This window comes from Chlorocebus sabaeus, chromosome 25 (assembly GCF_047675955.1).
Source record: "Chlorocebus sabaeus isolate Y175 chromosome 25, mChlSab1.0.hap1, whole genome shotgun sequence".
Lineage (NCBI taxonomy): Eukaryota > Metazoa > Chordata > Mammalia > Primates > Cercopithecidae > Chlorocebus > Chlorocebus sabaeus.
In genome coordinates, this window is record NC_132928.1 from 13,156,136 (window position 1) to 13,172,775 (window position 16,640).

The 16,640-nt window shown below is 35.9% G+C and overlaps 1 protein-coding gene across 2 annotated transcripts in view; it reads left to right on the plus strand.

Moving 5' to 3' along the window:
* The first annotated feature begins 521 nt into the window (after positions 1 to 521).
* Positions 522 to 16,640, plus strand: part of USH2A (usherin) — a 785,943-nt gene continuing 769,824 nt past the window's right edge. Inside the window, exons 1-3 of one of the 2 annotated variants that reach the window (XM_037985560.2) lie at positions 522 to 754; positions 1,388 to 2,073; positions 5,237 to 5,402. In XM_037985560.2, the coding sequence (XP_037841488.2) occupies positions 1,592 to 2,073; positions 5,237 to 5,402 (648 nt within the window). In that variant the 5' untranslated portion in view covers positions 522 to 754; positions 1,388 to 1,591. Of the gene's footprint in view, positions 755 to 1,387; positions 2,074 to 5,236; positions 5,403 to 16,640 lie in introns of those variants that run through there. The other variant, XM_007988447.3, reaches the window with a different exon arrangement.

The window sequence follows — 16,640 nt, forward strand, 5'->3', positions numbered from 1 at the left end:
GACGGCAAATGTGTACATACACACACACACATGTTCCTATCCAATTAAGCAGTCAAAAAGTCAGCAATTCCATTGCTTGTTTAGTTTAATTGAAGTCACTGATTTTCCAAACCCAACATTTAGAGATCACATGAGATGCTATTCATAATCTAAAGAAACGTGTATTATGGAGAGGGTATCCTGGGTGAAAGATACAGCAACAACTGAATAGTCAACAGAAACTTCTATCGATGGGCCAAGCATTGGGAGCATCAATACATAAAAGTTTAGAATTCCATTTTGTATCCTCTTCTGCCCCAAAAAGAAAGAACACTGGAAATTATTCCTTGTGTGGTGTTTAATAGTAGTAGATCATTTTGATTAAGGAATTAAACGGATTGAGGTACATGAGAGCAGGAAAGAGGAGGGGCAAGAGGCGGGATTATAGGATAAGGTGTACTGCTACTTTAAAATTATGTATGCATGGTCCCATCCAGGTCCCTCCCACTGCTTGAGGTACCAGCGGAAAGCTTGGGCAGCTCAGTTCCAAGAGGGCCACCAAGCAGACTACGCTCTGAGTTTCAGGTAACCAAGTGTTTGCTGTGCAGAATACTTTACCTGGGCACCCAAGTCTTCCAGCATTCCTGCTGCTACAGCCTATTTGCTAAGAGTAACCAGGGGTTACAGCAGTGTTGCCAGGCAACAAGGGACAGCGGTCCTGTTGAAGAGACATTTGTCACACTGAGGGGACTGGTTGAAATGCAATAAAGAAATGGTAACTCAGCTTATTTATCAATACAATTACTTGCACAATATTAGGGATCCATATGTAACCTACAAATTCATAGTCATATGAGGAAACATAAACATTTTGCTAAATATTAAAATAGGACAGACAGATGGTGTTGGGTTTCTAATCAGCTTTACTCTGAGCTTAAAGTTGCTGCACATGCTGGGATAAGGGGAAAGGCCCAAAGTGCTTTGCCAGCTTTATTTTGGGCATCTGCAAGTTAACTCTGGGTTACAATGTACAGTGCATGTGTAAAGAAAATCTACAAGATTCTTTTCCTTGTTAAGTAGAGCTGGTAATGCTATTGCTAATTCCCTGGGGTGAAGTAACAACATAAACTTACCGTATGTGTAATACATTATTTATAGTTATATATATATAACTGGTTATACATATTACTGGTTGTCCTGTGGACTTATAAAGTGCTTGATTTGCCCATTACAATCAAGAGATTTACCAAAAGAATGAGTATTTTACTCTGAGCACTGTGCTTCAAAATGTTTTTTGAGAAGTTCAGTAGTGTTGCTTCTAGGAGCTCAAAGTCCTCATGCCTGGGATAAGCTTCAGTTTTAAAGATGCAGCAGCTTTCCCTTGATGATCTGTGTTTTTGATTCCCAGATACCAGCTGCTACTCATGTCTTTGCCATTGCTAAGAACATCGTTGGTATTACCTTACTCTGAAAACGTGTCTGCAGTTTCCAGAAAATGGAGCATCGCAACATCACTTAAAGTACCCTGCTTTAAAGTACTGCTGGCAAGTGGCGTGGGCCTGATTATTTCTGTAGGAATGCTTAATCAGGAGGAGAATGCTTTTCTGTAAACATGAATTGCCCGGTTCTTTCATTGGGCTCTGGCTTCTTGTTTCAGGTCATTGACATGTTGATCTTTGCCTATTTTGCTTCGATATCCTTGGCTGACTCACGAGGTCTTTTCCCAAGGCTGGAGAACGTGGGAGCTTTCAAGAATGTTTCCATCGTGCCAACCCAAGCAGTATGTGGACTCCCAGACCGAAGCACTTTTTGTCATAGCTCTGCTGCTGCTGAAAGTATTCAGTTCTGTACCCAGCGGTTTTGTATTCAGGATTGCCCATACAGATCTTCACACCCTACCTACACTGCCCTTTTCTCAGCAGGCCTCAGCTGCATCACACCAGACAAGAATGATCTGCATCCCAACTCCCATAGCAATTCTACAAGTTTTGTTTTTGGAAATCACAAGAACTGCTTTTCTTCTCCTCCTTCTCCAAGGCTGATGGCATCATTTACTTTAGCTGTATGGTTGAAACCTGAGCAACAAGGTGTAATGTAAGTAGTAGTGTGGGTATAAGCTTTCCTAGGTTCCAAAAACCAGTAGTAGTGAAGATCATTGCAGTCTGAATTCCAAACCAGAAGTGAAGGCTAACAATATAGAATTCATGCTGTTGAAGACTAACTCTTCTAATTGTTTCCCCATTTAATTTTTCTTCTCTTCTATGGTTGAAGTAGACCATGACAAAAAAAAAATGTGTTAAAATAGTTTATTGCAGGCAAATGTGTTTGTGCAGGAATCATTTATTTTCTATAGCTTATTTTGACCTTTGGTCTTAGCCTCCAAAGCCTAAACCAGACTCAGAGTGAGTTTTAAGGCCTGGAAATTCATAATGCAAATAATTAATATTTTCAAAGTCTTGATCTGAATTTATATAAATAACATTTCCTTACTAGGGTATAACATTTTCATTGGCCATATAGTTCTCTCAGGCCTTGGGACTGTTTTCTTCATCCTCGTTTCCCCAAGAAGAGCTGTTTTGTTTGACTCATGGGAGATGTTCAGTAATATAAATTGAATGTATAAAAAACCCTCCATCTCTAAAAAGATACAGCTTTTAGTTCTTTATCTTGTGGTATTTCATTTTCCAATTAGTTAAGAAATATGTAGGTAATATGAGAGATTCTCAAAAGCTTTCATGCTGTTCATCCCAGAGAAATGCCTTCAATGAGTCTGGGTCTTATTACTGCCATTTTTGTTATTTAATCAACAGTTTTCATTCTGTAATCTGTTCTCAAGCTGATATCTAACGAGTTTCTCCTAAATATTTATTGCCAACTTGGAGATTTTAATATATAGGACCATTTTGAGGAATTTTTGCTTATCTTTTGTCCTCCTAGAGGGCTTTTGGCCCTTTCTCTTGACATTTTCTTTGTGTGACAGCGTTGACTGGATATCTAAAAACTTGTGAAACAAACCAGAAAAGTATTACAATCTCATAAGCAAATAGGACTTAAATGTCTTTGGTGTTTAGTTTCAATTTGCCAAGTGAAAGTTGGCATGTCTTCATTTTGTTTTAAATTTGGATTAATCAGAAAATTAATCACAAACCATTCCAATTTCTACATCTCTCCTCAAAGAAAACCTTGTTTTCTTACTGTTTGAAATTCTAGTAAATTCAAGCTACTCAGTTTATATAATTAGTATCTGAAGAGTCTTAAAACATTGTCTTTCGACAAATAGGGCTAAGATAAAATATCCTTCTGAGCTTGTAGAGGCATATCTGTACCAAATTCATCTTCTATTGACATCATTTTGTATAAATAAGAGAGAGAAGTATTTACAGGGTTGGAAGAACATGGTTAATGGTTTTGAGAGTTCCTTGTATCAAGGTCGTTTCCATTTTCAAAATTAAAATACCTTTGGGAATTGGGGGAATTTCGGGGTGTTTGCACTAGATAAGTAAAACAAACAAAACATGGATTATCCAATTATTGTTTATTCAGGAGCAGAATAAATCCAGTTCCTAAATATTTTGCTACCTGCCTTCCTCTCACATTTATTATCTACCAAAGCTAGTATGTTTACAAGCAAACAAAATAGCAAGGAAGATAATCAATAACATATTAAGAAATGCATTTTCAGTAAGCTTGGGGAAATAAGTCTGCATTTGGTAAATACATTCTTGAGTAATGGTCGAATTCTCACTCGTAGATTTAAACTGAAGAAAAATGAATAGGGCAAACTCTTTTCAGGTTAAGACCTGATGGGTAGGGATAAAAACAAACTCACTTCAGTAAATTAGAAATATTCAACTACTGAAGGGTTAAATATACAATTTGCAGAATTTATATAAAACTTTTATTTCTACTTATATAAAACCTTTATTTCATGTAAATCTATTTGCCTAAATTAAAAATATACTTGCACTTATAACTTTATTCCAAATATACATACAAAATATAATAAAATTGTGACAGTAAAAGAGGAACTATTAGTGTTCTATAATCTTATTCTTACCTCCCAACACAGGAAAAATTAGATGCAAGTGATAGATGCAAGTGAGAAGAAATTATCTGTGAAAAACGTGCCCTTCAAGGAAAGCTTTAAACCATCTTTAGCAGTAGTTCTTGATTGGCTCAATTTTATACCTTTGCCTCTCTGATACTTCCTATCAAATTTTATCACAAACTCATCATTTTTTGAGAGACTACTGTATACTAGGTGTCTGTGTGTATCCTCAGAATACTCATGCTCTAAATGATCTAATGGAGGGTACAGATGGAGGAGTGCTATTACCTAGGCAGCGCAGTGTGTTAAGGGAGCACAAAGTGATACACCTCAACCAACCCTGAGCCAGAAGAAGGGGGCCAGGACCAAGCATAATCATTCAGATGCCAATGCTAAGTAGGAGGTAACCGGGTGAAGAAAGGAATCCAAGGTCTGAAAGGTGTGTCACTCTAATAAGGATAGAGATAAGTTAAAATAATTTGATAACTTCCCTGACACAAGACCTAGAAGTTTTCTGAAAACTCTTCTACTTTTTCAAAATCGTATTTCACTGCATTCTAGAAGGCTTAATGACCTTTCACCTCAGATATTTAACATGATCTCAGTGCCTCAGTTGGACTGTATGGTCGTAGAGAGGTAGCCAGTCATCTTACAGACACTGGCTTTGGCTTTGGGCCAGTTGATGGGGAGAGTAGAGACTATAGCTGTCCATTCTTTATTTCACCATGGGAATTAAATAGAGCGATTCTGACTTCAGGGCTACCAGTTTAGAGCCTTCCATAGACACTAAATTTGCTTTACGTTAAAAAAAGAAAAATTTGCACTGATGACTGACTACTCAAGCGGCCTATAGTCTGTTGCACCACTTCCTCTAAAAGAAATAGCAGGAGAACTAATGAGCCAATAGCCTAAATGTTAGTTTTGTGGAATGATTCAACCACTTTAGTTTCCATCATGAATCTTTAATGAAGGGTGCTGAGGCTTTGGGGAATATATTGTAAATAAGAATTCTATTTTTATTGAAATAAAGGGATTTCTTCATTGGCATAAAGCTTGCATTGAATATAATGACATTCAGGCACTTATTCATAGTATACCATTTTGAGCAAAGTTTGGGGTCATTTTAACACCACTGTAACTGCACAATACCTTAGCATGTCTTTTTGGTTGGATGCTGACCTTTTCTCTCTTTTCTGGTTGCTTCCTAAGGTGTGTTATTGAAAAGACAGTAGATGGGCAGATTGTGTTCAAACTTACAATATCTGAGAAAGAGACCATGTTTTATTATCGCACAGTAAATGGTTTGCAACCTCCAATAAAAGTAATGACACTGGAGAGAATTCTTGTGAAGAAATGGATTCATCTTAGTGTGCAGGTGAGTAAAATAAAAAATACTTAACATTTGGTTAAACACAAGGATTTGTCTTCCTTTCTCTCCTTTAAATGGCATCTACTCACAAAATCTCCAGCAGTATCTTTTAGATTTCAGGTGTGTATAAATGATAACTAAAGAAGAAAAGTATTTAAATGACTTAATGATGTATCTCTTGATATATTAGCATTTCCTCCCCCCAAATTGCTGTAAAAGCTCTCACAGAAACTTAAAGACAATGCTGTCTGTAATTATAATATCCTCAGAAAATTTTTGTCTTATTAGGTTAGTATATTCTCTTTTGTTTAAAAATGTGTAAGGGCTCATTTGATGTCTGGTACTAATTTTACTAGTCATGGATGTATTAATACCCCAGCTTGATTTTTACAGCTGTCTTTCTCAGATAGCAACTGATGATGTGAATAAAATGTGTCTGTTGCATTAAAACAGTGACCTTAGAACTAATGAACTTTACACTCGAGGCACTCAAAAGGTGTTATATTACTATTTTAGTTGTCAACCACAGTTTGTGTGAGCCTTAGAAGCTGCTAAAGGCTGAGAGAGCTGTGACATGTCTGGTATTTACAGTCTCCAGAAGAGAGGCACGGTTCATCCTTTTGCTTTTTCAGGGCACTGGAATGGCCCAATGCAGTTAAAGCCACACTTGCCTTTCAAACCAGGTGTATTAGTCTGTTCTTGAACTGCTATAAAAAATACCTGAGACTGGGTAATTTTTTATAAAGAAAGGAGTTTAATTGGATCTTGGTTCTGTGGGCTATACAGGAAGCATGATTCTGGCATCTGCTTAGCTTCTTGAGAGACCTTAGGAAACTTACAATCATGGCAGCAGACAAAGGCTTAGCAAGCACTTCACGTGGCCAGAATAGGAGCAAGAGAGGGTAGGGGAGGTACTACACACTTTTAAACAACCAGGTCTCGTGAGAACTCTATCAGGAGACTAGCACTAGGTGGATGGTGTTAAAGCACTGATGAGTGCTTTATGCCTCCATGTTCCAAACACCTCCCATCAGGCCCCACCACCAACACTGCGGATTACAATTGGAGATGAGGTTTGGGCAGGGACACAGAGCCAAATCATGTCACTCGAGGTGCTGGGTACCACAATTTCCAGTGTGAGCTCTCATATGAGCATCCATCCAGTGGCTCATGTGAACCTCATTTGAAATAGATGACACTTACACACTCATTCATTTTATAAAAATTATCTTTGATTTCTCACTTTTTTTAAAATCGTGAAGCAGATAATGAGTGTGCATCCTCAGAGGGTCTTGATAATTGTTATGTGGCTTTCAGATACTAAGGTATGAGTTTAGCAAATGTGATTGGCAGGGGTCAGTGTTTTCATACACAACCAGAGTTGAAATGATATACAAAGGGGATGTTATGTCTGACATCAAGCCTTGTCCATAGGACACAATGGTTTCAGACTCTCAATGCTTATTCTCCATGTGTTCAGTAGTTAACAGATAGGAGACTGATTTGTCCCAGTCTTGAAGTTTCCATTGTCTTGAGATCTCCATTCTGCCCACTGACCAGTCCTATGGAATTGGGTTTTAATATTAAAAAAGTAGAAATAGAAACTGTCAAAGACAATGCCATCTTTACAGAAGATGCCAAATAGATATGTTTGTTGCATATTTTTGTATCAACAATGACAAAAAAAATTCTCTTTACTTGTCTTTATTTTGTGTTATCTGTGAAACTGTGCCATGTTTTGGCAGGCAGTAGTACATTAAAAGCTTTACAAAGGAAGTTTAAAATCTAAATGCAGAGAGGTAACCATGACTGAATTACTCTCTTGGGAATAAAATGCTCTTAGAGTGCCTATTGAAATCAGCATTATCATTTCAATACATGTCAAATATGAGTCATTTCCTAGTTTAGGCAAAATTTCTTCATAAATCTTTAAATCTTTCCCTTCTTTCAAGAAAAGGTTAAAGTACTTATGATTTAATGAGACTGCTTTATTTCATAACTGTTTGACTATCAAGAGAAAACTTGTCCTTTTCGATTTGTACACTCTTTTATTTATTTTTTTGCATAAGTTTTAAACTCTTCTGAATTTTATATTAAAACTACGGAACTAGACAGTCACAAAATGTTAGGGCCGTTCAGATCTGTCATTTAATCATCTAGCACTTATTAAATATTTGAGGGGTACCCAGCATTATGGGAATCTGGATATACTCAAATGAAAATTGAAGAGCAATTATTTATTCTAAAATGGAGATCTATATAAGGTTCCTTTATATTGGACACCAGTCTGAATATGTTTAAGGTATTATGAAATTTATAAAAATCCATATTATAGTTTTTGTGGTTTTTTTGAGACAGAGTTTCTCCCTTGTTGCCCAGGCTGGAGTGCAATGGCATAATCTTGGCTCATTGCATCCTCCATCTCCCGAGTTCAAGAGATTCTCCAGCCTCAGCCTCCCGAATAGCTGGGATTACAGGTGCCCACCACCACACTGGCTAATTTTTTGTATTTTTAGTAGAGAGAGGGTTTCGCCATGTTGGCCAGGCTGATCTCTAACTCCTGACCTCAGGTGATCCACCTGCCTTGGCCTCCCAAAGTGTTGGGATTACAGGTGTGAGTCACAGTGCCCCGCCTACATTTTTAATAAGGAATGTACTAATTGCTCAAAAGTTGTTAAAAGAAGTAATGGAGGCCAGGTGTGGTGGTTCATGCCTGTAATCCCAGCATTTTGGGAAGTGGAAGTGAATGGATAGCTTGAGCCAGGAGTTCGAGGCCAACCTGGGCAACATGGCAAAACCTCGTCTCTACAAAAAAACACCCTAAAAAAATAAGCCAGGTGTGATGGTGCATGCCTGTAGACCCAGCTACTCAGGAGGCTGAGGCTAAAGTGGAAAGATCACCTAAACCCGGAAGTCAAGGCTTCGGTGACCCATGATCATGCCACTGCATTCCAGCCTGGATGAAAGAGCATGATCCTGTCTCAAAAAAAAAAAAAAAAAAAAAAAAAAAAAAAGCGACAGGAAGGAGAGGAGATTAGGAGTTGGGAAATCTGATTTAGGTTATGCTACTCTGTAGTCTTAAAAATAAAATTTATAGGAATCCATATGATAGTTGTCTAATAAAGAATGTACTAATTGCTTAAATATTGTTATAAGAAGTAATGGAAGCTGGGCACAGTGGCTCGCACCTATACCCTTCCCGTCCCGACGTCTTAAACGGAGTCATTTGACTCAGTTTCCCCAGTTACATAAGAAGATTGAACTAGATGAACAAAATGAGGGCCTCTTGAATTCTTCATAAAAAAGCAAGTGGAGTGTGGAGTGTAGCACAAGTCATTAAAGTATGGCAAGCTGTTGAGCTGTGCAGGGTTATTTAAATAGTAAGTGACAGAGCCAGCCTCATTAACCAATGATCAGTCTATTCTTCTTCTGTCTTCTCCCATGCTGTCTGGTATTTACATAAAAACGTTTTTTTTTTTTTTTTTTTTTTTTTTGCTAGCTTTTATGGACAAAATATAGAGAAATGTAGCTTGTTGCTATTCCATTGTATAACTGCAAGCACATTTGCAGAAAAAAATATTTTAGTGCAAAATGTAACTTACTGTTGAATGATCATATAATGCATCTAAACTCCATTTAATTTGGGGATTAGGGACTTTTATCATGCTAGGCATAGGATAGAACAAATGATTAATAATCTTGTTTAGTCAAGTTTCAAACTACAAACCTGCACTTTATGTATATGTGTATTTTCAGCCATCTTCCAAATGGCCACAAATTGATGAATTTATATAACGTGCGTGTTTCTGTGCATGTGTAAAACTAAAACATACAATTCTATTCGTGGAATAGCCCAGAAACCAGAATTTTACTTCGCTGCTTATAGTGATTTTATACTGGTTTGCTTATACCTGGTGACATAAAATTAATTAGCAGATCTCGACTTATGCTTTATCTCAGACAGTTCACGTGGTACCAGCTTCCCATAAGTAAAATCAGAATTCTGATTTACCAAAATCAGAAAAAAGTGGTTTTAAATAATTAAATCTCTGGAAGAAATGATGCCAGGAAATCCAGACATACCAAAATCGGAAATTGAATTTCCTAAACAAATAAACAAACAAACAAACAAACAAACAAAATGCTCAATATTGCCATGGTAATGAATCTCACAGCTTTCATTCTACAACTAGCATTTTAAAGCCTCAACCTGTTGGAAAATGATTAGTGTTTAAATTAATATTCATTTAGGGACTTCAATCTGATAGGATTGCCAATTGAAATTTTACTTTGGTGTTTAATATATTGGCTATTTCAAGTTATATCAAGCTAAAATTCATTATGTCATCTTTTATACTAAAACTAGAAAAAATCAATTCATACTTTTTATTATCATATGGGGAACACTGATAATATTAGCAAAAATTTTAAAGCTTAGTTTTCATATTGAATCAGCACATGGTGTAGTTATAAGATTTCCTTTGATTACTCTTATAAAAGTTTTGAAATATGTAAAAAAATTTACTTTAGCATTTTGTTATGGATTGGTAAGTAAAACAATTTGGAAATAAGTAGATGTGTTTAGTGGCATTTCATTTAAAAGTAAAACTTTATGGTTTTCTTTGAAAATATATTTTGCCTTAAGCAGTTCCACACATTTTATAGCACAAATAGCATCAAAGAATCATCAGTATAGTCATCCTTCTAGTAATTATGCAGAATTGCAGTAAGACAATTACTACAATTTGAAGCTGATGAAATACTACAGCTGTGGAACCAAGAAATTATTTAGCATTGGGCTTGTTCACATTTTCTATGCTATTTTGAGGGCTCATTGATACATTGACAATTCAAGAGCCATAGATGACTGTAGCTACAATAGTGTGAAAAAGAGCAGTTCTAATGTGATACAATGAAGAAAAAAATGCATGGGTAAATAAAGTTTTAGGAATCAATAGATGAAGGATAGGAGTTTCATAATCATAGTTTGTTCATGAAGTATGCTCTTTTGATTTATGTATTCAATCTAAGAAAGAAAATCTATGATGGTTCTGGAGGAAAAGAAAATGCAATTTAACCAACATTTGTTAGAATAGATAAACCAAGTCTCTCAATTAATCTCTGAACTGTATGCCCATGTGCACACTTTATAAAGGTGTTTCCGTGTTCCTATTGATTGAAGGAACATAAAACAACCATGTCACCTTATGGAAGCCTCCTCATTCAGTTCAGTAAGCTCTAGGGCATAGAATTCTCATAAGAATAACATCCCGGCCCCACTCCCACTCCAAGAGAATCTTAATCCATATTACTTCTTTAATATATCATTGAATTTAACTCTGTGTGTGTGTGTGTGTATGCATGTGTAAGTATGCATGTATGTGTGTGCTAAATATTTCTGTGTGCAAAGCCTTCTCTTTATTTCTAGCCAGCTGAGTTAACAGCTCAAGTTAGCTGAATAGTTTTGGGTTATTCAAAATAAGTTAAGATCTATAGAATATAATGAAGTTTTTCAAAACAATCAGTTACAAATTATCATAGCTGCTATTAATCGCTGATTTATATGCCTATATTAAACATGTTACATACTTGCAGTTATACAATGAAATAGTGACATACTTGTAACATGTTTAATATAGTGTTAATAATAGTTATGTGCCATTGACTTATATTATCTCCATTATAGAGATTTTAAAAAATTAGCCTTAGGAAATTTAAACTACCTGCCTACATTTATAGTCTCAAGTTTCTCTGACCTTAAACTAAAAATAATAACTTGCCATGAACCTGGGTCACTAAGCAGATCTAAACAATAGTTTTTAAAATTCTCCAAACTGAAAAAAAAAAAAATAGCACAGAAACCCAAAAGAACTGAAAACATATTTGTAATGTAAATGTAATTTTGTATATTTATACATATTTGTACATATTTATAATATAAACATTTGTAATGCTTCAGATTTTATATGATTTATACAAATAATTAAATATATTTTGTAACTATGTCCTTCATTGATACAAGCAGTTTAACTGTACAACAGAATGTAATTTTGTATAAAGTTCTGCTCAATATTTCCATGTTTTATGGCAGTTGGGATAGACTACAATGGCTTAAAGAAAGAATATTTCCCTTAAGCCAGTCTGATCACCTGACCCATGCTATATAGAATCAACCCTTATTATGATAAAATATAAAGAAGGAAGCACTGCTACTTGATTATGGAAGAGGTAAAACCATCCAAGTAAAAAAGTAATTATTCTCTGTGCATTTTTGGCATGTGATTTTAAAATGCAATATTTAAGCAGAAGGCAAGGCTTTAATTCTTGACCTTTTATTAAAAAATTGTGTAACCCTGAGAAAACTATGTAACTCCTCAAAATGTTAGGATAACCATTACAAATTGGAAACAAACAAACTTGACCTATTTAGCTTACACCATAAATTTGAATATGTAAAGAAAATAATGTCTGCTAAAACACTTTATAGCCTGCAACTTCCTGCTATGATGGAGCTTACAGTCTATTCAGAGGATAAGCAATCAAATAATTATGCCAATAAAAGCAAAATTATAATTGTGGTAAGTGCTACATGATCATATGAAGAATGATTTGGTCAAACCACTGAAGTCAAGAAAGGCTTCCTTGAGTAAATGTTATTGAATATGTATATTAGTTTTCTAGGCCTGTACTAAAAAATTGTCACAAACGGGTGGCTTAAAACAATAGTTAATTCAATGGAGGCTAGAAGGCTGAAATCAAGGTGTTAGAAGGGCTATGCTCTTTCTGAAACCTCTAGAATCCTTCCCTGCCTCTTCCAGCATCTGGTGTTTGCACAGACAGGTGAGTATCTGACTGTGCTACCTTCTGGGATTTGTCCGCCCACAGCAAGGCTGGGAACCCAGAAAGGGAAGCAGGAGTGCCCAGGGTAGCCACCACCTACCGCATGAGGAACAGAGCTGGCGGCAATCCTTGACGCTCCTTAGCTTGTAGCAGCCTCTGCCTCCATTATCGTATGGTCCTCTCCTCTGATCATATGTGCCTTCCCTTCTTATAAGGACATCAGTTGTAGTGGATTAGGGTTCTTCCTAATTCAGTAGGACTCATCTTAATTCAATGACAGCCAAAAGACACTACCCAAATAAGGTCAGAGCCACAGACACATAGGGTTAGGGCTTCAGTATGACTTTTGTGGGACACAGTTCAACTGATTATAAGATTTATTCAAAAGAATGCATAGGATCCAACTGGGCAAAGAGAGTTGATAAGAACGTTCCATAAATGCATAGCAAATAGTGTAAATGCCCTTGTGTAAAAAGAAATATGTTACATAGACTAAAAGACCAAGGTGGTTAGAGTGTAGCTGGCAAAGTGGGACACGGTGTGAAATGAGGACAGGACAGTAGGAAGAGGCTATGTGTTAAAGAGAATCATTGGATATGTTAAGATTTTTTAAATGGGACTCTATTGAAATGTTTTATGTGAAAGACAGGAGATGAGGGATGAGGGTAATGAAGAAAAACATATGACATGCACAGATTATCTTTTCCTAAAGACTACTTGGCTGCAGTGAGGGAGAATGGTTTGCCTGAAGACAAGTGAGAAGGGTTGTTTTGGTATTTTCATGGCCCAAGTCAGACTTAAGTGTTACTTACTTAGATCATGAAGACAATAGTGAATACGTGAATGAGTGGTCAGCTTTGAGAGAAGTTTAAGAATTAAACTAATGGGTGTGTTGATGAAGGAATGTGTAATTTGAGGGAAAGAGAGTTGATGAATCCCAGCTTTCTTGCTTATATAATTGTAGGTGCAGTGATTTCTTGTTCCCAAACAGAAATACTGGAAGAGAATCAGATTTTGAATATGCAGCACATATGAGTTAGATTCCAGTTTAGGGTAATAATTCTCAACTATACAAATTATTAGCATTATTGGGAAACTGTAAAAAATATTCTGACGCCCATACCCCTTTGGTCTAGGTGGGGCACAGGCATTATTTCTTTCTTTCTTCCTGCCCTGGTGGATTTAAAAAGGGTGTAACAAAAGAAAATGTCAGTCTACCATTGATGAGCATTTAGGGTGGCTCCATATCTTTGCTATTGTGAACAGTGCTGCAGTGAACATATATGTGCATGAGTCTTTATGATAGAATGACTCGGATTCCTTTGGGCATATATCCAGTAATGGGATTGCTGGGTATAATGGTAGTTCTGCTTTTTGGTGTTTGAGGAATTGTCACACTATTTTCCCTAACGGTTGAAGTAATTTATACTCCCACAATCAGCATATTAAACGTTCCTTTTTCTCTGCAACCTCACTAGCACTGTTGTTTCTTGACTTTTTAAAGAACAGACATTCTGACTGATGTGAGATGGTATCTCTCATTGTGGTTTTGATTTACATTTCTCCAATGGACGGTGATGTTGAACTTTTTTCATATGCTTGTTGACCACACGCATGTCTTCTTTTGAAAAGGGTCTATTTATGTCCTTTGCCCACTTCTTAATGGGGTTGTTTGTTTTTTTCTTGTAGATTTGTTGAAGTTTGTTATAGAGGCCAGCTATCTGACCTTTGTCAGACGCATAGTTGGCAAACCTTTTCTCTCATTCTATAGGCTGTCTGTTCACTCTGTTGATAGTTCTTTTTGCTGTGCAGACTCTTTAGTTTAATTTGAGCCCATTTGTCAATTTTTGTTTTTGTTGCAATTGCTTTTGGCATCTTTGTCATGAAATCTTTGCTGTTCCTATTTCCTATGTCCAGAATGCTGTTGCCTAGAGTTTCTTTCAGGCTTTTAGTTTTGGGTTTTACATTTAAGTCTTTATTCCAACTTGAGTTGATTTTTATATATGGTATAAGGAAGGGGTCCAGTTTCAATCTTCTACATATGGCTAACCAGCTATCCCAACATTTATTGAAAGGGAGTCCTTTATCCATTGTTTGTTTTTGTCAGCTTTCTCAAAGATCAGATGGTTATAGGTGTGGTGGCCTTATTTTTGGGCTCTCTATTCTTTTTCATTGGTCTATGTGTCTGTTTTTGTACCAGATTCATGCTGTTTTGGTTACTGTAGCCCTGTAGTATAGTTTGCAGTCAAGTAATGCAATGCCTCCAGCTTTGTTCTTTTTGTGTAAGATTGTCTGTCAATTGGGGCTCATTTTTGGTTTTATATGAATTTTAAAACAGTTTTTTTTGTTGTTGTTGTTCTTCAAAGAATGTCATTGCTTGTTTGATAGAAATAGCATTGAATCTCTAAATTGCTTTGGGCATTATGGCCATTTTAACGATATTTTTTCTTCCTATCCATGAGCATGAGATGTCACACAGACCAATGGCGTTTGTTTGTGTCATCTCTTATTTTTTGAGCAGTGCTTTGCAACTCTCATTGTAGAGATCTTTCCCCACCCTGGTTAGCTGTATTTCTAGGTATTTTATTCTTTTTGTGGTGATTGTTTCACCTGCTTCTAATCAAATCTATTTAGTAGCTTTTGTTAAACTGTGTAGCCATTAGTATATAGTAGAACTCCATTATCCTTGGTTTTGTTTTCTGTTGTTTGTTACCCACAGTCAACCACAGTCTGAAAATATCAAATGGAAAATTTCAGAAGTAAACAATTCATAAGTTTTAAATTGGGTGCTGTTCTGTGTAGTGTGATGACATGTCAGGTGCTCACACCTACCTCCTGCCTGGGAGGTGAAGCATCCCTTTGTCCAGCAGCTTCTCCTTATTGTCTATGCTCCTAGCCCTTCGGTCACATAGTAGCCCTCTTAGTAATCAGATCAGCTGTTGCTGTATCACAGTTGTCACTTGTGTTCAGGGAAACTGTATTTTACTTCTTAATGGCCCCAAAGTGCAATAATAATAATGCTGGCAATTTGGCTATGCCAAGAAGCCATAAAGTCCCTCTTTTAAGTGAAAAGGTAAACACTCTCAACTTAACAAACAAAAGAAAAAGATCGTATGCTGAAGTTACTAAGAACTACAGTGTAAGAATGTATCTTCTGTCCTTGAAATTCTGAAAAAAATATATTGTTATAATTGTTCTATTTTGATAGTTATTGCTAATCTCTTACTGGGTCTAATTTATAAAAATTAAACTTTATCTTGGGTATGTATGTATAGGAAAAAACATAGCATATATAAGCTTCAGTACTGTCCACGATTTCAGGCATCCATTGAGAGTCTTGTAACATATCCTCAATGGATAAAGGGGGACTACTGTATGCACAATATATGTAAATACTCAAAAAGAGTTTTGTTTAGCTAGTGTGTGTAAGAAGATTATCACAAGTCACACCGTAGTGTTTACCTTTTGCCAGTCTGAATGTTATCAGTCTAATATTTTATAGCAAAAATTTAAGTTCAGTGAAAATTTCCCTGTGGAAACACTTCCAATCAAGACCTACAACAAGCCATGAATAAATTAACATTTAAACTTGAAAACTGACAGTTGAAGAAGAATTTAGCAATTAATAATTTCTGCTAGAAAATGGTGGTTTCTCAGCCAATAGCTATAAAGTATATAATACATGTAAAAGGAAATATATACAAATATCATATTGGACATATATTACATATACTACTAAAATTGAAAATTGCTATAAATAGAAGAGTTTGTTCCAATGTCCACTTATTTCTTTTTTAACAACCTTTAGTCTTGAAAATGCCACTATGGTAATTCTGTCAAATTTGTAATGGTTGGAATTTGATGGTAGTGCTTTTGAAAACCTGTATTATCTAATGGAATTGTCATTTGTATTATATCATTTTCACCTAAAAGCCAAATACAATAAGACTTAAATTATTTTTGCTTTTTTTGTGGGTAGTCATTTTTGTGCCCAAAGGGCTAACTGATGCCTTCAGTTATACATGAAAAATTCCCACTAATGTCAGAAAGAACAGTGTGCATATAACCTAGGGCAGAATTTGGCCTATGGAATGTATCACTCAGTAATGGAATGGAGAATATGACTTTATTTAAACATGGACTTGAATAGTTTTATTTTTCCTTACTGTTTCCCTTGGCATTTCTCTCTGTAAAGTGCAACATTCAAAAGTATTCTATGCAGCTGTAGTGTCCTGGATGCATAATAAGGGCATATGTTCATCGCAAGTTTAAATATCCATATGAGCCAAAGACAGAGTAATCAACATTAAAAAAATTAAGACAACTTTTCCAAGAATGAAAACATTTAATAGGTTAGCTAATTTTAGAGTTATTTAGCAAATGTGAAAAATTATTAGTATTTAT